The sequence below is a fragment of the Meles meles genome, chromosome 17 (genome assembly GCF_922984935.1).
Source record: "Meles meles chromosome 17, mMelMel3.1 paternal haplotype, whole genome shotgun sequence".
Classification (NCBI taxonomy): Eukaryota; Metazoa; Chordata; class Mammalia; order Carnivora; family Mustelidae; genus Meles; species Meles meles.
In genome coordinates this window covers 66,068,165-66,095,044 of record NC_060082.1, presented here as the reverse complement: position 1 = coordinate 66,095,044, position 26,880 = coordinate 66,068,165, and the positions used below count along the sequence as shown (strand labels likewise).

The 26,880-nt window shown below is 45.2% G+C and overlaps 1 protein-coding gene across 6 annotated transcripts; it reads left to right on the top strand.

The window, feature by feature from the left end:
• Positions 1-732: 732 nt before the first annotated feature.
• On the top strand, positions 733-25,518 carry FMO4 (flavin containing dimethylaniline monoxygenase 4). 6 transcript variants are annotated; one of them, XM_045982806.1, is made up of 10 exons: positions 734-985; positions 2,575-2,765; positions 4,017-4,154; positions 5,820-6,008; positions 6,878-7,040; positions 15,156-15,298; positions 16,427-16,626; positions 17,412-17,764; positions 19,613-19,682; positions 21,854-25,518. In XM_045982806.1, exons 3-10 carry the CDS (start codon positions 4,023-4,025, stop codon positions 22,272-22,274), a joined length of 1,671 nt encoding a protein of 556 aa, XP_045838762.1. In that variant the 5' UTR covers positions 734-985; positions 2,575-2,765; positions 4,017-4,022; the 3' UTR covers positions 22,275-25,518. The 6 variants fall into 6 exon arrangements, with proteins under 6 accessions (XP_045838763.1, XP_045838762.1, XP_045838764.1 ...); XM_045982811.1 differs by having other exon boundaries at positions 735-985; positions 24,335-25,518; XM_045982807.1 differs by lacking the exon at positions 2,575-2,765 and having other exon boundaries at positions 733-985.
• The last annotated feature ends 1,362 nt before the right edge of the window (positions 25,519-26,880 follow it).

Below are 26,880 nucleotides of genomic sequence, written 5' to 3'. Positions count from 1 at the left end.
AAATAGCACCACTACCTAAAGCTAATAGACTGGAGATGTGCTTTCCAGTCGATCTTAACCTGGCGCTCTCCTCCTCTGAGTTACGCTCCTGACCCCCGTGCACATTTGCATTTGTGGGGCCGGTCCAGAGACCATTCAATGAACTTAAGATGGCTAGCTTCCAAGCACTCAATGGAGAAGGAAAAAAAAAAAGGGGGGGGAAGAAAAAAAGATGGTGCCTATTTAGTATTCTATTGTTGCTTCTGGAATTATTCTTTTTTATGGTGCCCTAGGCTAATATTTAAAACTAACTTTATGCTTTCTTGATCTCATTTTACCAGCTCCCTCTGCTCACCCTTTCAAAAAGGATGACGCTGCTTAAATCCCTTATAGGCTCTGGATTTTAAAATCCTATTTCTGGGGTTAGAGAGCTCTAGACATGAAAGAGTTGATGAGGTGACAGTCACCTAAATTATGATCTCCTTTGCACCGCTTGGACGATGGCTCAAGGGATTAACCATGCAAAAGAGCTGGGCAGGCAGAACGGCTCAGGACGGGCTGTGACATTGGCGGTGACTCTGGCACCCTCTAAAGGCCACCACGAGAAGAGCAGCCACTTCGCAAGCTTTCGCGGAGGTTTCCCGCTCGGCTGCAACTGTGACGTTCAGGAGGGTGGGGAAAAGAAGCAAAAGTAGTTTGTGATCTTCGAATCCAGAGCCAGGATTCCGACTCGTCATTTAGCCCTCCCCTGCGATTACGGAAGTATCCCGCTCCAGCCCTACACAACTTTGTATCTTCATTGCGGGGGACACCTTCTGCTGTCACCAGGATGACTGAGAAGGCAAATCGTTTTCCACACTGAGACCACTTGATCAAAGTCCACTTTCCTTTGTTTTCCTTTCAGAACAAAGAGTTTGAGTTTCGAAAAAAATTTTAAGGCAAACACTGTCTTTGTCTATTTGCTTTGAGAAGTAATTTGTCAGAGTGGCTGCTCTGTCCCAACAAGGTAAGTGTCCTGGATTATTCTTCTTTGCTGTTCCCTTTTTTTTTTTTTTTTTTAATGGGGCGATGTTTCCAGAAACTGCTTTTGCAGAGGATAAATATTCTCCTTGGTGAGTGCATTCCTTCAGAATGAATGTGATTCTCTTCTTCAGGAGCCTCTCGATTAGGGATAAAGTAACAGAATTAAAGAGAAAGTCAGAAGGCAAAGGAGTATTGTAAGGAGACGAAGTTAGGTTGTAGGGAGAACCCATCTGAAAGAAAGGTGTCGGTGGGAATAACAGAATCATGAGACTTTCTCTAATTCTCTTCTCACCTCTGGTTTCCTCTGACGGATGAGCTGGTAGTGCCGGGCATTGGGAAACATCAAATTTTCCACAGTTTGGTAATAGGAAATATTGTGACAAAATAAGTGGGTGCTGATAAGAAGTATCATCAGATGAGATTCCAAATTTAAATAAATCATCATCATAACCATCGCATGATTTGCAAATCACCCAAGTCTCTCCACGTCTCAAGAACAATTCCTACATTTTCTGGTCTGGCAGGAATGGGATGGGGTTTCCATGTCATTCAAAGTGCAATTCAGGGGGCGCCTGGGTGGCTCAGTTGGTTGAGCGACTGCCTTGGGCTCGGGTCGGGGTCCCGGAGTCCTGGGATCGAGTCCCGCATCGGGCTCCCTGCTCCTTGGAGAGTCTGCTTCTCCCTCTGACTTTCTCCCCTCTCATGCTTTCTCTCGCTGTCTCTCTCTCAAATAAATAAAATCTTCAAAGTGCAATTCAGTAGTTCAGGGCTCATCTCTATCACGGGACTCGTCATAAGCAAGCTTTGGGCCACAGAGGACCTGCATTGCTAGGACCTTTCTAGTGCACGAAGAGCTTACACACACCTTATGTCCCCACTCCCCACCCCCAGCCCTCCGGGCCTGCAGTATCTCTCCTACCTTTCAGTTCACACCTCTTTTGGTACCAAATACTTGGTATTCGGGCATTAAAAACTATTCTCTCGGGCTGGAAGGGAAAACCACTAGAAACCTCTGTTTTACACATGTGCGAACAACCGCACAGGGAAAAAAATAATTTTGTTTACATATATACACTGGTTAGAGGCAGAGGGAGCACTGGAACCCACATCTTCCAGTTTCCAATTCACTCACAACCTCCCTCAGTGGTTTTTTAAATGGTTGCCCTCACTCGGAAATTCATAATCTGCAAGTGTTGTGTAATTTTAAGAGGCATAAGTTCCCAGTTTGTTTTTGCTGCCTGTACCATCTCTTCAGTTGGTGTGTAAAGGACAAGGTGTTTTCACCCCAGAAGAACACAGCCCCTTCTGGGTCTCTAACTAAGCCTCCGGGCAGAGCTACGCAGCCCAACAGCCTACCCAGAGCGCGCTGCTGCTGCAGGGACGTCCCACGTGATACCGCGGGTGTCCACCTCTCTCCATATGGTGGCATCTCCTTGTGGACAGTCTTTTTTTTATTATTATTACTATTATTTAGCTACTGGGTCTTCATCTGTGGGTCCCCCACACTTGGCTCAGTAACTGCACTTAGAGGTGCCCAGGGCGCACCTGCTGAATGAATTACTTTGTTTCCAGTCTGTCTACAGTGGCCGGTTTTGCACTTGACCAGTCCCGTGAGCCACCATCTTCGGTGTATTGCAAAGAAAGCACAGCTGAGAGCCACTAACTCTAGGATTCTGTCTAGAGGCCTGAAAATTCCAGTGTTGTTATTGGTGGAGGCCACTTATTTCTGATTAAAAACTGTCTAGAAATCAGACTCAACCCAGGTATGTATGCCTACTGGTTAGAGGCAAACTTGCTGGTTAATTTTGTCTTTGGGAGCTGTCTTTTCTAGGGGAAAGAGGAAAAAAGGGAGACGATTAGGTAGGAATGAACACTGATATTTGGTGCAAGGCATTTTTGTATAAGTAATTTACAAATAAGCGATTTAAATAAGTTTAAATAAGTAATGTAAATTAAATAATTAACTAAATAATTTGACAAATAAATAAGTAAATAAGTAATTTAGTTAAATAAGTAATTTAAAACTCGAACACTTCTTAACACAGATGATTTGTTGGAATTAACTGAGTGGCTAGTCCATCTGTCAATATGAAAGCTGTGTTGATGTTTGCAGAAGTCCGAATTAGAATACCAAGAAAAACTGGTTATAAATCCCTGTGACACGTACTACCCGCAGTCTCTACTTCCCAGAAGACCTCACCTAGAATGTCTCACGGAACTCTCCTTGGGGACTTTGTTCTATATTATGGTCCATCTGTCTTGCCTCTGTGCAAGATTAATACCCGCCCTTAATTCGTGGAATATCTTTGATATATGGCAGGAGATGACCCTTGACTAGCTATTCTTCAGGACTCTAGATGTTTTGAATAAAAACTAACATTTTTGCTAGCCGCAGGTCCTAGGGTCTGGAACAACAAGGTGATAGCAAAGGCCCTTTTACTACGGAGGGCATCTGACATCCAGAGGAGCACCTGGCTGTCTCAGTGGAACAGGCAACTCTTAATCTCGGGGTCATGAGTTCAAGCCCCATGTTGAACATGGAGCCTACTTAAATAAAAATAAAATAATTATAATAGTAAAATAAAAAATGTTTAAAAATTAAACAAAAAGTCTCAACGGGATCAAGGTCCTGACCATAGTAGTTAATACCAAGAACTGAATTTAAGTGAGCACTTACTGTGTAGGAGACACACTTCCACAGTCCTTCCAACATACCAATCATTTAACTTCATAACAAATAATAACAAATATTTAAGATATTATTTCCATTCCATTTCATACTAAACAGAAAACTGGGGCCCAGAGAAGATTAATAGCTAGCCCAAGCTCACACTATTCATAAGTGACACTAAGATTTAAGCCAAACACTCTGATTTCCAGAGTCTGATTTCATTTTTAACCAAGATGCGAATCTGCCTCAGCTCAGAGAGGGTGTGTAGACCGCTCCAAGAGTCGAGTTCTATGACAGGAGGTTCCTTCCAGTCTTGTCGCTCAGCCCGGCCTTCCTCCAACAGAGTACCATGGCCAAGCGAGTGGCAGTGATTGGAGCTGGTGTGAGTGGCCTGTCCTCCATCAAGTGCTGCTTGGATGAGGACCTGGAGCCCACCTGCTTTGAGAGAACTAACGACATCGGGGGACTATGGAAGTTTACTGTGCGTACTTGTACCCTCCCACGTCCATCAGTCGTAAACTGGCAGTCGGCTTTGTCCCTGCTCTGGCATGGTGGCCTAAGCCTACCTTGGTGATCACTTAAGAAAGCAGCTCACTACAACACCACAGCTCGTGTGCAGCTGACTCCAGACCGCCTCCTGCAGTCCGACAGGTGATGAACCTGCGGACTCTGCAGGGCAAGGTCATGGCCAGTTGGAAGGAGGAGGAAGGAAGCGTTCCATCTGATACACCAAACATAGTGTTGGAAGTTACAGTGATTTCTAGGCCACGGACGCTCTGAGACAAAGTAACAGCGTCGCCTAGGTTAGGCAGAGTGGCACTGGTGAATGTAGAGCAGACGATGCTCTTGGGAGGCTGGAAGCCGGCCTCAGGGATTGAGCCTCAGCCCACAGGGCTATTCAGGTCTTTGGGAAGAGAACTGGCAGGAGGGAGGCAAGAATCCAGACCCTGGAAGGTCGGGGTGGGAGGTCTGGGAGCTTTCACCTTATCACAATATAAAGAGCCAAGGCACTGAGTAGTCCTTCTAGGGAGTGGAATGTGCACCCTGGGGGGTTACACCTGGGGCTAGTCCAGCTGTTAGGTGACTCAAGCAACAGAAGTAGGGGCTGGAAGTGCCTCAGCAGGGACCTAGGCATCCGTCCCGTTGGTGGGACATAAAGTGTCAGGAAACAGAAGGTCTGAGAACTGGATGCTCCAGGGGGTAAGAGAAAAGCGATGTTCAGTGGGAGCTCGTTGTGGAGGAGAGTACTTCGAACTCTGTGAGTGAGGGAAGTCTTCATGGAGAAGGTGGCCTTTGCCAGTCTTTGACAGACCCTGAAGGAAATGGAATAAGCAAATGTATGTAAGCAGGTGTCGTCACAACCCTGGGATTACAGTGTGCTGGGGGGAAGGTTTTTCTGATGGACTGTGACCCTGACTGAGCCACCAAATGTCGGTGTGGAAAGAAAACACTGGGTCTGGTTTGGGTACCTTCTGCTACTTGACCCCACTGTTGGTTTGGATTTCTTCCCCAACTCTAAAATAATAGAGAAAAATTTTAGAAAATAATATTGAGTTAAAAAGAAAGAAAGAAAGAAGATAAGAGTGCCTCGATGGCTCAGTCAGTTAAGCATTTGACTCCCGATTCGGCTCCGGTCATGATCCCAGGGTCCTGGGATTGAGCCCGTATTGGGCTCCACCCCCAGCACAAAATCTCCTTCAGATTCTCTCTCCCTCTCCCTCTGCCCCACCCCCCCTAAACTAAATAAAGAAATGTAAAAACAAGAAAAAGAAAATAAACCTAGACAATAAATGCAAAAACCAATGAGGCGTTCTGTGAGCAAAGGTAAGTGGACAAGGTCCTCGTGAGTGCAGAGATTGAGGATGGCAAAAAAAGAAGACAAAAATAAGCCAAGCAGACTGTAGGCCCCGTGTTCATGGAATCACTGAATGGCAGTGTTAGTCTTGGAGGCCTACTAAATTTTGTTAACTTCTTTGTAGTGTGAGAAAGATATTGTGTTTAATAATTCCAGTCCCACCAATGATTTCTGACAACTATAGCATGGAGTTCTGATGCTGAGTTTTCCTGAAACTCGTTGGAATTACAAGTGGAATCTCTTTTCTTCCTGCCTCCCCCACCCCATCTAGCTAACTATGTTTCACCACAGGAAACTTCTAAAGATGAGATGACCAGGGTCTACAGGTCATTAGTGACAAATGTCTGCAAAGAAATGTCATGTTATAGCGACTTCCCCTTTCAAGAAGATTATCCCAATTTCATGAACCAAGGAAAATTTTGGGATTATCTCCAAGAATTTGCTGAGCACTTTGACCTTCTGAAATACATTCGGTTTAGGGTAAGACAACTTGGGTTACGGAAAGGTTAATAATGAGGGCTGCCCATTCAGCAAGCTAATGGAAAGGGCATCCTAAGTAAACTTATTCCTGATTTTTATCTCTGTATGAATAAGGCAGATGATAATGACTCCTTGCTTCTCCTATTTCTCATTTTTGCTCAAATAAATCACTAAGATACACACTTCCCTGATTCCTCTTCTGAATCCAAATTCTTATTCAGGATGAAATTTAGAGATTTTTTCCTTTGAGAGGAAAGAAGAAACAAATTTAGTTCATGAAACGTGCTTGGAAGAAATGACTAGGAATCTGAACCGCAGAAACTATAATGAGCCAAAACTGTTCCCACATTTTCCAGATGCATTCAGTATTTAACTCATCTCCTTCCCGCTGGAAATAAGAACTAAATGTTTCCTCCTTCCAGGGAAAAAATGCAAATGTTTTGGGGCCCACCATGTAGGCCTGCTTTTGAGACTTTGTACAAGTTACTTAATTTCTTTATTGGGGAGATAAACTAATATTGACAAGTCTCTTACCCTGAGATGCACTTGGCCCATGAACATGGTTACCATACCAGCCATTACATGAGGTCCCAAGGTGACTGACAGAAAGTGAGTGGGGGCACCTGGGTGGCTCAGCGGGTTAAAGCGTCTCCCTTTGGCTCAGGTCATGATCCCAGGGTCTTGGGATGGAGTCCCGCATCCGATTCTCTGCTCGGCGGGGAGCCTGCTTCCCCGTCCCTCTCTGCCTGCCTCTCTGCCTACTTGTGATCTCTCTCTGTCTGTCAAATAAATAAATGCTTAAAAAAATAAATAAATAAAAATATTTTTTTAAAAAAAGAAAGAAAGTGAGTGTTGTCTGCTACTTTCAGACCACAGTGTGCAGTGTAACAAAGCGTCCAGACTTCTCTGAAACTGGCCAGTGGGATGTTGTCACAGAGACAGAGGGGAAGCAGGAACGAGCTGTCTTTGATGCTGTCATGGTTTGCACTGGACTTTACCTGAATCCCCGTTTGCCCTTGGAGTCCTTTCCTGGTGAGTCATTTCTACCTGAGACCATGTCTACTCTTCTGGGCTCTCCTAGAAAAAGTCATTTATTTATAACTGAAAATAATTCCTAATGACTAGAGACAACTCTATGTTCACCCACAGAAATGCAATGTACAAAGTAAGTTTGAGAGGTGTAAAGAACTATGGAAGTGTCTTCTTATTTACTTGTTAATATAAATGCTGCTATTACTGAAGCTTTAACATGCCTGTCTGATCACATAAGGCTTGTGGGTCATATAAAAAAAAAAAATACAAGCTTTCGAATTTTGTCATTGAATTGCAGGTCATTTGAATCAGGAGTGATCTGTAATTCAATAACTTAAAGGAAGTGAGAGTATAAAAAACCTGACAGATTTGTTTTTAAAGACCAGAGCAGCAAGTATACATCCCAGGAAATATTTTCACCCTTCAGAATGGTCCCCACAATAATAACCCATACATCTCTTATGCCAAAGCTATCACCACAATGGAGTTTTAGAAATTCCTTTTAGAAATGCTTTTGACTCTAACAGCTCATTTTTTTTTTAAATGTACAATTGACCTTTGAGCATCTCGGGGGTTAGGGACGCTGACCCCCTACATAGTCAAAAATCCCCAACTAACTTATGACTCGCCCAAAAAATCTTAACTACTAATGGCCTGCTGTTGGCTAGAAGCCTTATCAATAGTACGAACAGTGAGTTTACACATATTCTGTATGTGTATTATATACCATATTCTTACAATAAAGTAAGCTAGAGAAAAGAAAGAGAAAAGACATTTGCAGTGCTGTGTGGTATTTATTGAGAAAAATCCATGTAAGTGGATCCGCACAGTTCAAAGCCATGGTTGCCGCGACTGGCAGATGGCGGTGTGCGAGGCCCAGTGCGGATGACAGAACTGCAGCGCCACTGCTCTTCTGCCACTTACAAGTGGCTTTAAAGACAATGGAGGCAGTGAAGTTCGGAAACTTCATTAAGGAATTGAAAGAACATTTAAGGACGAGGGTGAAGAAGAAAGCTTGCAAATCTGAGCCAATAAAAAAAAAAAAAAAACGAAATGTAAATCTTACAAATGTAATCTCAAATGAACAAAATATCCTACTTTAAATCTTTTTTTTTTTTTTTTTTTTTAAATTTTATTTATTTACTTGACAGAGAGAGATCAGAAGTAAGCAGAGAGGCAGGCAGGGGTGGGGTGGGGGAAAGCAGGCTCCCCGCCGAGCAGAGAACCCAACGCAGGGCCCGATCCCAGGACCCTGAGATCATGACCCGAGCCAAAGGCAGAGGCCCAACCCACTGAGCCACCCAGGCGCCCTACTTTAAACAAATGTTTTAGGGATCGAGAGAGAAACCTCAATGCATAATTTTGCAGAGAAGCAATGATGTGAATAGTGGTTGGGCTTCAGATTTGCAAGGAGCCGGGAGCCTAAATGAACGACGACACGGCACTGAAGAAATATAGAACCAGCTCTCGGAGCGAAGTTTCTGGGGGGAGATGTGTTACGGGTGCCAGAGCACTGATGTTTTTGGAAGGGAGTGTCTTACCAGTTTGGCTTGGCTTACCCTTAGTTCCACTTAGACGCTGACTAAAAGTTGCTATTGCAAAAGATCAGCCAAGAACTGAGAGGTGGGGAATCCTTGTGGCAGTTTAAAGCATGTCATCCGGAAGAGCTGGGCCGAGGGAAGAATCGGGGCAAACATAAAACAGAATCACACGGTAGTCTGAGATCATTTCGAGAGCAAACATTTCTATGTATGTTAATGACCTCTGGGGAAGAAATGATTGCATCAGATGTATCGGTGTGCCCTTCTCTTTTGCCCAAAACCCAGATTATGGAAAAGGAATTCACGCATACCGATTTCAGAGACTTCCTGAGAAGGTCTATGTTTATGACCGGACTCTAGAAGGATTTGTGACAGGAGGACACCAGGACAGATACCCCAACTTTCTTTGTGTTCCCAGAATGCGGAATGTTGCTGAGGGACACAGTGGAAGGTTTCCAAGGAGTCCTGATCTGCTGCAGTTCCCTCCGGGCAATGGCCCTTGAGTCGTGACCTTTAGCTTGCTACTTAGGAACAAAGTTCTGAAGTCAGCAGCCCAGACCACATTCCAGCACTAGTTGCATAACCTTGGGTAAACTTTGCCCAGTGACTCCATATCATAGGGCGGTCCTGAGAATTCAGTGAAACCGTCCATGTAAAATACTCAGCAGAGGACAGACCACTTAGTGAGCTCTCCACCAAAAGTAGCTCCTGCCACGTGACTCGTGACCTCCTGGGAACTAGTACAAACCTTCTGAGAACCGTTCAGAAGAAGCTGCTTCCAAAGAGACGTGTGATTCCCCCAGACTAAGAACTACTCAGCCCTCTGTTTCAACTCCTGTCTCAGCACCCATCCCACCTCAGAGTTCGAGGTCCTCCTACGTCCCAGGTGGGAGCCCCAGGGTGGGTAACACAGACCCGAACTGCACATTCCTCTCCCCATGCAGAAGTTGTGTAAGACTGACTCTCCAACCGCGTATCGGTTGTGATCGTTAGTTATAGATGAGGGATGTGAATGCCTAATTGTGTGTGATCAATTACTCATAAATGTCTTTAGCTTTGTGAGCACTGTAAATCGAATTCAATGGCCTGGTCGTCCTTCCCCTAAGACAGTTGCTGTGATTTCCCAAACCATAACATTAGGGCAGTAAGTATGAGATGAAAAAAGAGACATTTAGTGACAAGGAAAACTAAGTCCCGTGCCCCTCAGCAGACCCTGAGGGTGTCACTAAATAAGAGGATGATGCGATAATTGAAGGTTATAAGGATGACCTTGAATTATCAGTGTGTTCTACTTTTAGGATGTAAAATAGAAAATTACCTTCAGAAAGACTTCTGTTAAAAAAAAAAGGGTTTTGATGTTTCTGTATTAAATTACCCAGTTGTCTGAAAACTTCTCTCCCCTAAATGTTGCATTTCCTTGGCATCAAATGATGCATATATTATCTGGCATTAGGTGTCCCCAAGTGAGGGGACAGCAGTCCACAAGTGCTCAGTAGTCCCCAGTTCTCCACTCCCTGGCGCCCTCCCCCCCATATACAGGCATGAGATAGAGAAAGCAAAATATGATTAAAATGAAAGCTGAACCTTGAAGTCATTTTCCATGACAATAGTGTATGTTTAATATGAGCTTATTGAATGAAATCAGTTTCCCAACAGCCTTATGAAAACTGCCTGAAAGAACAGAACTAGTGTGATGATAGCTGTGGATTATGACCACGGCTCAGGGTTTCCTAACCACTGCCAAGACCTGAGATGCTTATTTTAAAAGCAAGTTCGTGTGGCATTTACAGAATAAGAACCTCCAAAAGTGGGCCCCTGGAATCCCTGTGTTTAACAAACTCCCCCCAGCAATGTGATTCTCATGGAAACTAAAGCCTTAGAGTCATTTCCGTTGTCCAAGTAGAGGCAGCCTTGCCCCCTGGTTACCATGGGCAACCTAGGTTCAAGCTGTGCCTCCGACTTCTTTGGCAAACCGTGTGTCCTAAGTCCCTATTTCTCCCCCTGTAAAATGAAATACTAAGCAGTTTCCTCCTAGGGTTGCTTGAGGATGAAATCAGCTGCTAGCCGTGACGTGCCCAGCACAGGACCTCGAACAGAGGGCTCAGTGGGACTTGGCTCAGGGTGTTGGTATGAAAGAATTCTGCCCGCTCTTTTGCATAAAAAGAAATGGGGGGGGGGGCGGATTACTGGTACCAAATTAAATATAATTATTTGCTATTTCCAGGGCAAACTCAATCCCTTAAGTCATTCAAGGGAGAAAAACAGCTTGAAAGGTAGCACAAATGGGAGTCACAAAACCAGAATTTAAATCCTGTCTCTGGCACTTATTAATTATATGGCCTTAAGCAAATAACTTAGCCTTTCTAAGCTGAGTGGATTTACCTATAAAGGCGAGGATGAGTAACTCCCACCTCCGGGAGGATTATTACAAATCTGACTTGAGAGAATAACTCTGGAGGTCCCTGGCTGACCACAGTTCATGAAGATTTTTTTTGTAAAGGGTATAACTTCCTGCTAAACCGTAGCGTGAATTCATCCTTTGAGTAACAGCGATGCAATTTTCCGTGCACAAAGCGATGACAGAGTGATACGGAAGAGAGGCAGGGGAAGGTACTGGGGCATAACGTGGACGTTAAAAGTCCAGGATCGGGGCGCCTGGGTGGCTCAGTGGGTTAAAGCCTCTGCTTTCGGCTCAGGTTATGATCCCAGGGTCCTGGGATCGAGCCCCGCATCGGACTCTCTGTTCAGCAGGGAGCCTGCTTCCCTTTCTCTCTCTCTGCCTGCCTCTCTGCCTGCCTGTGATCTCTGTCTGTCAAATAAATAAAATCTTAAAAAAAAAGTCCAGGATCTTGCATCAGAATACTTGCATTTAAATTCCCAGCTCTCGGGCACCTGGCTGGCTCAGTCAGTGCAGTGTGCGACCCTTGATCTCAAGGGTGTGAGTTCAAGTCCCACATTGCATGTGGAGCCTACTTAAAAATTAATAAATAGGGTGCCTGGATGGCTCGGTTGTTAAGCAGCATCTGCCTTTGGCTCAGGTCATGATCTCAGGGCCCTGGGATAGAGCCTCACGTTGGACTCCCTGTCAACAGGGGGCCTGTTTCTCCCTCTGCTCCTCACCCTGCTCTCATGCTCTCTCTCTCTCTCAAATAAATAAAATCTTAAAAAAAAAAAACTGTGGGTGAATAGTCAAAAAAAAAGACCCCCACTTTGCATATATGTATGGTGAAATGCGCAGTTCTGTTTTGTAAGGAAAAAAAGACTTTCCTTCTACCCTCCTCAGCTTGATAGGCAGATTAACAGGGAGAAAGGTATACAGATTAATTTTTAATACTAATCCGGAGGCATCATAGAAAATAATGAATACCCAAAGAAACTATGAGATTTGAGTTTACGTACCATCTTAATAGGGAAAGGGGAGGGGCTGTAGGAAATCCAGGGGACAGGAAAAGTTTCTAGAAAGACGAATAACAGGCTCTTAGAAGAGTTGATGGGAGATACGATCATTTGCGACAAAGTTCATCTGTACAGATTTCTGCTGTCCGCTCCTGTGATACAAGAGCCAATCCTCCCTGGTTGCTGAAACGCCAGGGAAGAGTTTTACGACCACAAGAGTCCTTTTGGAGGATCTGCCTTTAGGCAGATGAGGCGGGTCCAGAAAAGGCCTCTCCCTGCCTTTGCTGTTTTTCAAGTCCCTTCACCTAAATAATCAGTCTATCAAAGCAGCCCATTTGGGGTGGCATGTCCTGTGCCCCTTCAGTGGTAAAGTATTTCAAACATGATAGCAATGCGAAAAAATAACATCGAGCAATCATACAGTTTCCTCAAGGACACGACGAGACACTGGAAGACAAAGCCCTAGCCAGAATGTGAACAGTTGGGGAGTAAATGCAGTCATTTCTGCCAATTTTTACTTAGTCCAAAGTGCAAGAGAGCGACAATGGTTTGGGTAATGATTTCAAATGCTGTCGAAGCCCCTGTGACATCTATCTAAGGTTTACTCTTTTTAAGATGGCTTTTCTGGTGGGGCATCTGGGTGGCTCAGTTGGTTAATCATCTGCTTTCAGTTCAGGTCGTGATCTTGGGAGTCCTGGGATAGAGTCCCTCATCAGGCTCTCCACCGTGCAGGGAGCTTGCTTCTCCCTCTGGCTTGTGCTCTCTTTCTGACAAATTAAAAAAAAAAAATTCTTTAATAAAATATTCGTGGGGCACCTGAGTGGCTCAGTTGTTAAGCATCTGCCTTTGGCTCAGGTCATGATCTCAGGGTCCTGGGATCGAGCCCCGCATCGGGCTCCCTGTTCAGCCGGGAGCCTGCTTCCCCCTCTCCTACTCCCCCTGCTTGTGTTCCCTCTCTCACTGTGTCTCTCTGTGTCAAATGAATAAAATCTTTAAAAAATAAACGAATTAATTTAATTAAATCTTCAAAAGAGTCTCAAAAAAAAAAAAAAAAAGCCTTTTCTGCTTTTCATTAATCACCACCGATCTTTCACAAGTAGTTTTAAGACTAATGTTGAACTCGGGAGGAAGAACTTGCTACCAGGACAGCTGGCCCTGCTTGCAGACAGGTGCAGCCACAGCCTGTCAAGCTTGGGTCAAACACCAGGCCCCGAGCTTCATAGACTCCAAGGGTCAAGGTCTCACAGCAGTATCCTTGCAGCCCCTCCAACCTGCCTCCATGTCCCGGGGACAGAAAACGTCACAGCACTTTACGTCCTTTCCTGAAATTCTCCAATTTCCAACTCATGGCTACTTCGTCTCCAATCCACAAAAGTGAGTGAGGGGCTAGGCATCCCGAAACGGATCTGCATACACATTCTTTGCAAAATCTGCACAGTGGGCTTAACACGTCCCTTGGAATATGGCCAGGATTGTATTCAGTTTCCAGCTTTGGGGGCCTTAAGAGGCAAAGAATCCAATTAAAATATTGTGTTACACATATTACCGATGCAATAAATGTTATTAAGTACATGAATCAATCAATCATTGTATGATAGGAGAATGATATATTCTGGGAGACTTTCATTTTTTTATTTTTAGATTTATTTCTACTTATTTTATTTCTTTAAGAATTTATTTATTTATCTGTCAGAGAGAGAGGGAGAGTATAAGCAAGGGGAGCAGCAGGCAGAGGGAGAAGCAGGTTCCTGGTTGAGCAAGGAGCCCAACACAGGACTTGATCCGAGGACCCTGCAATCGTGACCTGAGCCAAAGTCAATCATTTAAATGACTGAGCCACTCAAGCTTCCCTATTTCTATTTATTTTAGAGTGAGAGTGGGGAGAGGGGCAGAGGGGTAGAGAGAGAGAGAGAGTCTTAGCCTCCCTACCAAGCGTGGAGCCAGATGTGGGGCTCGATCTCACAACCCTAAGAAAACGACCCGCGCTGAAACCAAGAGTCAGACGCTGAACCAACTGCACCCCCCAGAAACCCCTAGTTTCATCTTTTTATTTTAAAATTTTAGAAGTACTTGAAAGCTTCCCTTTCAGGTTCCTTGTCAGACCTTCGTCTCACCCGCCTGTGGGTCCGACCGTCACTGACCCCATCCCTCTTGTTTCCTCTGCCACCTCGCAATTCCCATGGCTGCAGCTGCCGCTGCAAACACCTCTACCTCCTCTGTTAGTCCCAGTCTTCATTTACACAAATCCATGCTTTATGTCTTTTTTCTAGATGCCAAGCAGATCGTTACCAAAAGTGAATCAAGAGAAGAAATATTCTGAGAGCCCTTCTCATGTTCATAAATTCCATAATCATGGTCCTGCTATTAACAGAGTGTTAGGAACTGGAAAGATCAGTAGTACCCCAAATATAAATAATATAAGAATGGAGTATAAATAAGCATAGGGTATAACAAAGCATTAAGCATATAATAAAGAATAAAGTAAAATAAGCATTAAGTATAAGTAGCAAGCCTAACCCACAAAAAGAATTACTTTATGTATAAGAGAACTTGCCACAAAATTTCTTCTGTGGAAAACTGTAAATAAATTAAAATTCAATTTGTAAATATGCTATATACACAAGCCATATTTTTTTTTTAAGATTTATTTATTTGACAGAGAGAAATCACAAGAGAGGCAGGCAGAGAGAGAGGAAGGGAAGCAGGCTCTCCGCTGAGCAGAGAGCCCGATGTGGGACTCGATCCCAGGACCCCGAGATCATGACCTGCGCTGAAGGCAGCGGCTTAACCCACTGAGCCACCCAGGCGCCCCCACAAGCCATATTCTTATAGACTATATCTGTTGGGTAAAATATAGTCTACTTCTTGCTTACGATGTTCAGGATCATGCATGGGAGGTTTGTTTGCAGTGAGCTCAAGTTCCCCCAAGTCACTGCTTTCAAAGGGAGCACTCGCATGGCATACAAATTGTCCCACAGGTTGTACTCGGTCCATACCTGGGCTCCCAGAACCCAGCGGAGAGGGAGATGGTGTGCTGCTTCTACTTCCTTCAATTAGCAGCAGGAGCAAAAGGCTGACATATTTCTGGAACTTTCCTTTTCCTCCAGACCCTATGCCTGCATCCTAGGGAATTACGACTTTAGATTCTTCTGATTTTCTGATCCCTCCTTCCCCTCAGGTATTCATAAATTTAAAGGCCAGATCCTGCACAGTCAGGAGTATAAGAGCCCAGAAGGCATTCAAGGCAAGCGCGTGTTAGTGATCGGTCTTGGGAACACTGCTGGAGACGTGGCCGTGGAGCTGAGTCGGACAGCAGCGCAGGTACCCCCTGTGAACCCACACCCTCACCCCATCGTCCTTTCTGGTGTCTGGAGAGGGGCAGACATGATGACAAAACACACTGGCCAGTTGCTAAATCATGTGGACACAGCATGAGTGAAAAATCCACCAGTTACAGGAGTGAACCATCTCCAAGAGGGGCTAGGAAACTGCATGGATGTCAGACCACAAGGGACTTTCCAGAGGTAACGGTTTCAGAAACAAGACCAAATGGGCCGTTTGTTCCACTCAGGCCAATTATCTTTCTTTTACACTCTCCCTCTGCAATTCTAGCAAAACTCCCCCTAAAGTTAGAAAAGGGAAGGTTTTTTTCTGACCACATTTGTTTGAAAAGAAAAGCAACCTTTACTCTGCCCACAAAGTATATTTAATGATTTTAGAAAGTCCAAGCACAGATTCACAAGTTAGAAATCTGTTCCACTTTAACATAAATTATAGGACAGTGATTTGATTTGGAAAGAAGAGATTTTGATTTAACTCAAAATAGCTCTCTCAAAACATCACTTTAAATTCGATATTACTTGGATGGGGAAAAAACTGCCTGATGAATAGTGCACACCTACAATGGCAACAACAGGAAGTCATTTATAGATCTGTGTACAAATTTACCAGGTAGGAACAGATGTTAGGAATGAAATCTTGCCATTGGCAGCAACATGTATGGAGCTAGAGAGTATAAGGCTAAGCAAAATGAGCCAGTCAGGAAAAGCCAAATGCCATATGATTTCACCCACATGTGGAATTTAAGAAGCAAACAAACAGTGGGGAAAAAAAATAAGAGTGGGAAAGAGAGACAAATCAAGAAACAGACTCCTAACTATAAAGAACCAACTGGTGGTTCCCAGAGGGAAGTGGATGGGGGGATGGGGGAAACAGGTAATGGGGATGAAGGAGTGCACCTGTTGTGATGAGCGCTGGGTGCTGTGTGGAAATGCTGCATCACTATATTGTACACCCGAAACTAACAGAACACTGTATGCTAACTAACTGGAATTAAAATTAAAAACTTAAAAAAAAAAAAAAGGTCTGATGTTATAAGAACATTGAAGCACACCAAGGAAAAATACTACAAGACGATGTCCCTATAATTTATCCCGCCTTACTTTTTAGGTACTTCTCAGTACCAGGACTGGTGCCTGGGTTCTCCACCGCTATTCAGATGGAGGCTACCCATTTAATATGGTGATTACAAGAAGATGCCTTAATTTTATGACACAAGTTCTGCCCTCACCTGTACTGAACTGGATTCAAGAGAGGCAACTGAATAAAAGATTTAACCATGAGAATTATGGATTAAGTATTACAAAGGGGTACTTAAATTTTTTTATTTAATGGGCTCTCAACTTATAAAGAAAATTAATGGCAATGGATGATTTGTCTTTTTTTTTTTTTTTTTTTTTTGAGAGAGAGTGAGAAAGTGTGTGTGGACATGTGTGAGCAGGGGAAGGAGAAAGGGGCAGAAGGAGAGGGAGAGAGAGACTCCCCAGCAGGCTCAACACCCAGCACAGAGCCCCCTTTGGATTGACCATATGACCCTGAGACCATGATGTGAACCCAAATCAAGAATCAGTCACTTAACTGACTGAGCCACCCAGATGCCCCAAAATGTCTATTTTACAAAGACATTATGTCTGCTGTGATTAGACAGAATGATGCTCATAATGAAAATATGTGTCAACATAAATGGATTCAGATTTTTTTTTATCCAAAAAGTTTCTTGGTAACTTCCTCTTTGCCTGTTGTCAATCCTTTGAGGTCTGGGTGAGGTGAGACCCAAAACTGATTATTAAATGGACTGTTGCCTACTCAATCCTGATGCTTCAAGGAAAGCATTGCTCCAGAAATATCAAGAGAATTTTAAACCACAAGCAGGAAAGAATAGGTTTAAACATTGTCGACATGCCTTCTACTGGAAGTAGAAGGACAAAAGGTGTTATTGCAACAGAAAGTTGGGAGAGATAACTTTGAACTAGACATTGGTCAATTCACTCCCTATGCTTTACAGACAGTATTCCTTGAATTGACCAAATGAAGAGTTCACTCCGGTATCTCATAGACGTAAGTACAATGAATAATTTTCTCTTCTGTGTCAAAGGAAAAAACCAAAATACATTGTGAATGATGAACTGCCAACCTGTATCCTTTGTGGAACAGTCACCATGAAAACCAGCGTGAAGGAGTTTACAGAAACCTCTGCTCTCTTTGAAGACGGAACGGTGGAAGAAAACATCGATATTGTGATCTTCGCGACAGGATACACATTTTCTTTTCCCTTTCTCGAAGAACCTCTTAAAAGCCTCAGTACAAAGAAGATATTCCTATATAAGTGGGTCTTTCCTTCAAACCTAGAGAGAGCAACGCTAGCTCTCATTGGCTTCATCAGCCTTAAAGGATCCATCTTAGCAGGCACGGAGCTCCAAGCACGCTGGGCCACGAGAGTATTCAAAGGTACTTGACTCTTTTTAAAGCCCTATGTGACCGTCTGAGTCTTCAAATGAGTGCCTTGTGATTTAGCCCAAGTGGCACAGATGTAAGCTAAAGTAATATAAAATATCGAGAGTTTAACGGATACTTAACTTCATCTGTGGGTGATATTACCACGTGGGTGTGCTCGTATCGCTAACATGACAGAACAGAAAAAAGGTTTTTGATTCTCCGGATGGAGTAAATTTGGACAACGACATAGAATCCCATCTCTCAGATTCACTGAAATTACTGAAGCTTTGGGATCCCCCTATTCTGTTCTACTCTAGTCTAGTCTGGTTTATTTACTTCTAAATCTTACCATTTATTTCTAGAAGTAGAATTTTGTACCGCTTCCGAAGAAAGTTATTGGACTAATGCACACTGTGAATAAAGTTGAGTTCTGAGGAGAGGGTAACCTTTGAGAAATGCCTATAAATTTTTTTTTAGATATGGACACTAAATTGTCCACTTTCACTGTAAGAGCACAAATGATGGGGTCCGATTCCAACTCAAACTCATCGGCTTTGTGAGGACCTCTCTGAAGCTCAGAGCCTTCATCTGAACAACAGGAATAATAAAACCTGTTTCCCAAGGATGTTGTAGGAGACGGATGTCTGCCGAGCGCTTGCACCATGCTTGGCACACAGTGAAGGTTATTAATTGACAGCTGTCAGTTCTTCTCTGGCTGTTATTTTCATACCTCTCTAAAGCAGGGCAAGTTTTAGATGAGTAAGCATTTTAAAGAACTGCACTTGTATGATTTTTAAAATAAAAACAGGAATCGCTACTGAGCCAATCAGCTGTCCTTTAGCAGAAGTGTGTCCTTCATGAATAAAAACCAATAACTTACAAATAGCACATACTGCAGTCTTAAGGCCTGTCGACTTTGATCACACTGTACAAATGTAATAGACCTCCAATGCCACACGTTTCCATCAAATGATCACAAATTTTTGTTTAAGGCCAATTACAGTGCTTGGACAGCATTATCCCATTATAGTAAAACCACAGAAGACTCTTAAGTACCGGATGGTACTTTGGGCTTTTTTAGTGTTTGATAATGAGCACAAAAGCGCTTATCAGAATGATAGCACTGACGAAATGAAACTCGATTAGCTCACAGCCCCGGAGCAATCACAGACTTCTCCAGAGAGCCTCCGGGGGCAATCCGGGAACTGCCAAGGAAGGTCTTGCCCACTCCTCACAGGATAAAGTGACGCTGGCGACAAGCACCGCTCGGAGTGAAGGCAGAGCTAGCTCACGTACACAGGGACCCCACGCTCTGGGTCAGCCCTGGGCTCCCAGCCAGGAGAGCAGAGCCCACCCCCTGAGACCGCGTAGGTGGGAGGCTGAGACACCACTTCTCACCACTGGAGCAGTCAGAGCCTCCACGAGGCCCAGAGACAGGCAGGCAGGCTTAGAAAAACGAGGTCATTGCTAGTATTTCCGCTGAACCAGCGAATGGTTCTCACACACACACGCACGGACACAAACAGGCATATGCAAACCGCACAATACAGACAACATCATATATGAATATATGCAGTATGCGGGCAGAGAATGCAGGAGCCGATGCTGATGACTGGGGGCCTGAGCCGCTGAGGGTGGAGCCATGGGGTGTCCATCCTCGTCGTTCTGGCAGGAGAGGACCCTAGTAAGTGGGTCTGGAGGAGGACTTTGCCTCCGGAGATGACCTCTAATTGCAGGCTGAGCTTTGACTGTTACATGTCCTAAAGATAGAGCAGTGCGGGGGGCCAGAAATGGGGGGGGGAGGAGAGCTCGAAGTTAAAGGTACAGGTGACATTAATGTGTTTCCAATTGTTCTCACAGGACTCTGCCAGATACCTCCATCCCAGAAATTGATGGCCGAGGCTACTAAAAAGGAGCAGCTCATAGAAAGGTAGGACGTGACATGCAGCTGATTCCAGGAAAACCTACCAGGGTATTTCCTTACACACACACGGACACACACACACGCAACCCATTCCTAGAGAAGCACTACAGCAGGCTGGAGGTCAGGGCGCTAGAGTCAGAAGAACATGTTTTCAACCTTAACTCTTCTACCAGCCAGATCTGTGGCCTGAGATGTGTCCGTGCGGTCGCCCGCCGCGTCACCGCAGTAGAACTCAGAGCCCGGCCCCCAGCAGACGGCAATCGCGGGTGCCCCGGCCCCCGGAACTCCACCGTGTCTTGGTTCTCCTCCTACCTCTCGGGCTGCTCTTTCTCTGAATTTACTGGTGGGCCTCCTCCTTGCTCCTAAAAACTGGTGAAGCCCGACCTTAATCCTCAGACCTCTTCTCACTTCACTAACGCTCACTCCTAGGTGGCCTCGCCCCAGCCTGTGGCTTTAAATACCATCGTACAGAGTGGCTTCCGTCTCTCTCCCCAGAATTCCCACTCCTAATCCAAGTCCCTCCAGGTGTGTCCACTTGGCCACCACTGGGGCCTCTCAAACTGAGTATGTCTACAAGGGCACCCTCGCCCCCCTCACCGGCCCACCCATCCCGCACGTGGGCTGCTCTGAGACGTCTCCCCTTCTCTGTCACTGGCTGCTCATCCCAGTCAGTCCACCAAGAACCCTAGAGTCATCCTTCTCTCCTCTTTTTCTCTCGGACCCCATATCAGCAAATACCATCAGCACCTACCTTCAAACAAATCCAGAATCCAGACCCTTCCAGCTACCCCCACAGCCACCCCAGACCAAGCCACTGTCATATCTCACCAGGACACCTACTGTCACCCCTGCTCTGGTCTCCCCGCTTCCACTCTGTCCCACAGTCAGATCTTGATACCACAGCAGGAGTGAGCAACACCAACTGCTCTTCTGTTCGGAGCCCTCCGACTGCTTCCCATCTCACTCCCAGAAACTTCTGCAACTCTGCGGCCCTCCAGAGCTTCCCGCTGGCTCTGGGCCCCCACTGCCTTCCGTCCGACCACCTCACCCACACTGCTCCGGTCACCCCAGCCTCCTCGCTGGGCCGCAAACATGCCAGGCACAGCCACTCAGAACCTCTGCTCTTACTATTTCCTCTGCCCAGGATGTTCCCCCCACCAGGGAGCTACAGGCTCAGTCTGTCGAACCTCACCTCGTAAGAGAGGAGCCTTCTCTGACAACACTGTATAAACGTGGCAGCCCAGCCAGTCCCTTCAGTGCCTCGTCCCCCTCCCTGCCTTTATATTACTTGATAACCACCTGATTTATTACATATCTATTTGGCTGGGGGAGGTTAATTTTTTTTTTATTTTATTTATTTGAGGGAGAGAATGTGAGCAAGTGAGAGCGGAAGAGCACAAGGGGGCGGGGGGGGGGGGGAGCAGCGCAGGAGAGGGAGAAACAGACTCCCTGCTGAGCAGAGAGCCCGACGCGGGACTCGATCCCAGGACCCTGGGATCCTGACCTGAGCTGAAGGCAGATGCTTAACAGACTGAGTCACCCAGGAGTCCTGGCTGGGGGTTTTTATAATCTGTTCATTTCCTCACTGGAATGTCAGTTCTTTGATGACAAGGCCTGTGTTTTATCCACTGCTGGCCCCCTAGCACCTAGGATGATGCCTGTCACATGACGGACGCTTAATATTTATCGAACGAATACATGAGTGAATGAATGACACAGGGACGTCATGAAAGTTTACTAACAGCAGCATAGGTAGGAATAAGCTTTCATATACAACACTCGGGTCTGCATCCGGTTCAGTGCTGTGACACCACAGACGGCCGTCTCCACTCAAAATTAACATTAAAAAATAGGCAGCCATATTGATGCCTTCTGATCGTGTTCATTCATTCAACTGTTGTATTTGGACCGACCAGTTTTTACCTCATATCAAATCCAACAACCCAAACCATTATCTGGAGCCCCTCTCCAATGGCCTCCTTTTACCATGCCCTTTAACAAAATGAATTATCCTCACCAACACCCTTTGTAGATAAACTCCTCTCATTTTTTTCCCTTTGCAATGCAGAAAAACATTCCCAAACATGGTTCGACCCTGATAAGAAGAAACAAAATGGTGGGAGGAGGGATGACTTATAACTTGAAAATGGCAAATGGTCCATCTTTTTTCCTCTCAGGGGTGTGATGAAAGACACCAGTGAAGACAAACTTGAGTTCATTCAGTACCTGGATGACCTTGCCGCATGCATAGGCGCCAAGCCCAGTGTCCCTCTTCTGTTCCTCAAGGATCCCAGACTAGCTTGGGAAGTTTTCTTTGGACCATGCAGTCCTTACCAATACCGCCTCATGGGCCCTGGAAAATGGGATGGAGCCAGAAATGCCATATTGACCCAGTGGGACAGGACACTGAAACCCTTAAAAACTCGAATTCTTCCTGATTCCACCAAGCCTGCCTCCATGTCACATTATTTAAAAGTTTGGGGGGCACCTATCCTCCTTGCCTCTCTTGTACTGATCTGTAAACCTTCACCTTTTTTGAAATCAGTACGAGATAATCTACAGGATAGAATTTCCCCTTACCTAATACGTATTTGGTGAGGACGAATCTCATTAATCACCGGAGTTGTGCCCAGCCACACTAATTCTATCTCCAAATACTCTGTGCCTCCCTCCTCTCCTCTCCGTCTTAACTGCTATCATGCAAGCTCAGGTACGGTCATTTCTTATCTGAATTATTGTACTGTCTTTCTCTCTAGTCTCACTGCCTCTTGTCTTGCCTCCTTTTCCTCTCCATATTCTACTCTGCTACCTAAGCAACTGTGCTAAAATAAAAAGTGTCACTACCGCCATCAAGACCTCGGCAGGAGTGAGATAACACTCAAGGTGGGTAATCTGTGGACATTTTGACACGGAGATTATCACAAAGGTTTGGGCAGAGTGTAGGGAAATCATAGGGATGATAAAATACTCCCAACTAGTAACCGAGATATTTTTACCATTCCTAGGCCTAATGAGGCAAGAGGAGAAAACAATTATGAATGAGAAAGAGAGAGACTTCTTTGTGGAGAGGGCCACCTCTCAAGGGTTACAATCTTCAGCTGACAGATGAAGGCAGTTTGTGGTGACCCCAAAAGTACAGAGCTTGGGAATAAATTCTCTAACTTTATTTCCTTCCCTCCCTCTCATCCCCTGCCCACGCTCCCCTATGGCCTAACCCAACCAAAACTGAAAGGGCAAGGTTGCCAACTGTTGTAGATTGAATTGTCTCCCTCAAAAAGATATATTCAAGTCCTAACCCGTGGTACCTTACCTTATTCGGAAATAGGATCTTTGCAAATGTAATGAATTTAAGATGAGCTCATGCTGCAGCAGGGCGAACTAGATCCCATATGACTGGTGTCTTATAAAAGGAGAAGAAGACACACAGACAGAGCCATGGTAGAAAATGCCAGGTGAAGACAGGCAGAGGGTGGAGCGATGCACACCTGCAAGGCTCGCCCAGACAGCAGCTAGGGGAGCCGCACGAATGGATTCTCCCACAGAAACTCCAGAGAGAACCAACCCTGCCGACACCTGGATTCCAGACGTCTAGCCTCCGAAACTGTGAGCGAATAACCCACTTGGTTTGTGACACTTTCTCATGGCAATCCTAGGGAACTGACAGATGGACCGATGCCGTCCATGGCAGTCAGCCTCTGACAGTGCAGACAGACAGCAAAGACCATGGCAGGGCAGACAAAAAGGATCCGGTGCAGACACGTGGCTTTCCAGTTTAAAATCCTTGGAAGTGTCTCTTTCATCAGAGATAATGGTCCAAATTCCTTAGCCTGGAAAAGCAGACCCTTCGTGATCTGAGCCCATTTGCCTAATGGCCGGAATCCCAGCCCGCAGCGTCCCAGCCCCACTCCACCGCTACCGGCCAATACCACCAGCCTCTGACCCGCACCGCACCTCCTCCCTTCAGCGCGAGACATTGCCTCCGCTGGGAATCGAACTCCCGCTGTCTTTGGAGAGAGGGCTCAGTGATCTCCTTCCGTGAAGCCTTCCCTGAATCCTCAGAGCAGGGCTGACCCCCGCTTTGTAACGACTTCACCCCGTGACCTGCTTTGTCGTTGCCCTTTCCTCACGGTAGCCTACACAGCTGACCCTCGAATGTCATAGGTTTGAAGGGAATGGGTCTACTCATGCATGGATTTCTTTCCTCAGTAAATACAGTAGAGTCCCGCAAATGTATTTTCTCTTCCTTATGACTTCCATAGTAACGCTTTCTTTCCTCTAGCTGATTTTATTGTAGGACTACAGTCTATCATACAAATAACACACAAAACCCATGTTAATTGACTATGTTAGCAGTGAGGCTTCTGGCCGGCAGTAAGTTACTAGTGTAACAGTACTGTTGAATTCGGGGGGTGGGGGTTGTCAGAAGTTATACAGATTTTTTGACTGTGCAGGGGTGCACTTGTTATGGGTCTACTTTAACATTCTTTTTGAATCTGTCTCTTAATGGTGAATTACCGAGAGGAACCGAATCTTGTTCAGCTAAAACACTGCCTGACGCCAAGTGCTGCTAAATAAAGGATTGCTGATTTAACGGTGGCCTCACCCACTGACACTTCTTGTCTGTCCTCTTCTACCCACATTCTTCCTCCTGCCAACAGGAGACATTTTCTCAGATGACCTCAGCCGTGTAAATGAGCAAGGACAGTCCATCAACAGCAAGCAATCCATATGGCAACTGGAGTAAACTACAGTAACGGGGACCCCTGGCTACTGGTCGAAAGCACTAAGTCTAGAATTTGATCCGGATTATAGCCCCAGTTCTGTACTAGCGGGGAGGGCTTGGCCAAGTGACTCTTTGACCCTCAGTATCCTCATCCAGAAGATGAGGGAAAAGTGCACAGTAGACAATATAGGGTTTTAGATACACAGTTATCTGACCATTAATAGCTGAAGAGTCTGAAGACATTTTCAGTTTTCTGAATTAAAGCACTTGAAACCAACACTAGCTCTCTTCCCTTTTGCCTCATCAGAAAACATGGCCTGGGGTCTCCATGAATTCTCTGGTAGCCCTTTCCAGCTAGGATCATTCTTTTGTCCCTGTGACCCCCACCAAATCCCTGAGGCCCACTGCCGCCACCACCGCCATCCATGTACTCCCAGATGGACCTTCCAGAACGCAACAGGTAAACATCAGCCAAGGAGGAACTGTTCTCAGTCATTAGGAGTGGAGCTCCCGACATGACTTGTTGACGAGTCTAGCTCTTTACTGACACCACCCAGCGGAAGAGACACATAACTCCAGACCTTCAAGTCCAACTAAAAGTGACCCCTGTAGCAATGTCACGCTTAGTCGTCTGTGCCCAAGCTCTAGAGGAAGAAAGCAGAGCTAAGATGTCTTCATTAGCTCATTATGTGATATAATGTGGTGGTATTTTCCACATATTAATTTTGAGATGAGAAATCACACTCAGAGAAGTTAAGTACTTTTCCCTGGGTCACAGAACAGAGATCTCAAGCCAAACATATGCAACCCTAATGCCCGGCCCTCCTCACCAGTGGCTTTGAGAGCGGACACCTCCATTCACTTCTTACCACCTTGATTTGCTTTATGGAAGAAACTCCAAGCTGGACACCTCCTTCCTACACCTTGAACAGACTTCTAAACACCAAGCTCATCACATCCCATGACCCCAGTTCTTGAAAAACAAGACACGTCATGAAAAAGTCACCACAAGTAAACCATTTTAAATGGGAATCGAAAGTTCATAGTAAATAGTCCAGGGAAAGTATTTGGGTTTTATGATGATGGGAACTTGAGAAATAAAGCCAGAAATTATAAAAATAAATTATCTTAGTCTGTTATTTAATTTTTTATTATAATTGTAGACCCATACATCCTCGCTTAACCTCTATCTGTAGTGAAATGAGTGTTCTGGACTCAGTCTTCACTCTTTGTTTTCTTTTAATAATTGTCCAGAACCAGGTGAAGAAATTAGCTATTTAGGGGTGGGGACTCCAAGACCCCAACACTGTACCCTAGCAAGCTGCTGTTTAACTGTATCCCTATGTCCCACTGTTGGCTTTTCTTTTGGAGTTACATACTTTGCTAATACATCATCAACGTGCCCAATAAAAAACCCTCTACTCTCACATTCCTCCCTTTATTTCTTGGCTTGCCGTTTTATCAGCTTCCCACCTCAAGGGGTCGTCAGCATGCTTTAGCTCACCTGCTGACTCTTCCTCGGAAACAAAGAGCTGTGGTAAAGGCCGGCAGAAGAGGCCTGGACGGGTCCACCGAAATCCAAGCCGCCATCACCTCTTAATGCTCTCGGCAACCCAGGAGGAAAGTACGGGTCTTATTACCCTCACTATACATGAGGGAATTGAGGAACAGAGGTGACTTAATTCACCCAAAGCCACACAGCGACTAAGGGAATGAACCAGGGCAGATCCTTGTTCTGGAGTCCCCACAGTTAAGTACATATCCCTACAGGAAAGGAAAAATTTTCCTCACCCTCTTCAAGGTCCCTGGCAGAGGCTGAAAATTAACCTGACAAAGCCAGATTAGCAGGAGAAAAGTGTGCAAATTTTGTTGCATTTTTGCACGCACACAGGAGCCTTTACAAGAGAATGAAGGCCTGAAGAAGGGACAGGAGCAGGAAGCTTTATACATTTTGGACAAAGAAACAACACATATGTAAAGAATTGACAAGACCGAGAGGTTTGAACTAAGGGTCGTAAACAGTGAAGGAGGAGCTAGGAAGGGTTAGTTTAACAAGGTTGGTTTGTGCAGACTTCCAAGCCTCACATTCCCTGTCTTTGGCGATGATGCTATCTTCCTTTCTCCTGGTGCAGAGAGAGTATCTTTCACATGGGAGATTCATCGCCTGTTTCAGGGTTGGGGCAAGATCAGAGTGACCTTCCTACATCTGCCATTTTCCCAGATTCTTCCAGTTTAAGGTATTCCATGTGCCAGGCTGCCGTGTTTGGGGACAGTGTGTCCTGCGCCGTCCTCAAGTTAGACTACAGGTGAGAATGAGAGTTACCTGCTCACACTTAAGAAAAATTACACAAAACCTAGAAATAAAGCCAAAAGAATACATGCATTCCCTTTCGACGTCCCACAGAAGCATTGTTTAACAATCCCCTCAAGGATCATTTCATTTTCTGGGAGAATTTACCATTTTCTGACTTTTCTATTTAC

What these genes read in the sequence shown, in the direction of transcription:
- FMO4 (XM_045982807.1), top strand. Translation starts at nt 4,023, where the DNA reads ATGGCCAAGCGAGTGGCAGTGATTGGAGCTGGTGTGAGTGGCCTGTCC. An exon ending in GGGGACTATGGAAGTTTACT is followed by an intron (nt 4,155 to 5,819) that starts GTGCGTACTTGT and finishes GTTTCACCACAG; the next exon opens with GAAACTTCTAAAGATGAGAT. An exon ending in GGCCACGAGAGTATTCAAAG is followed by an intron (nt 17,765 to 19,612) that starts GTACTTGACTCT and finishes TTGTTCTCACAG; the next exon opens with GACTCTGCCAGATACCTCCA.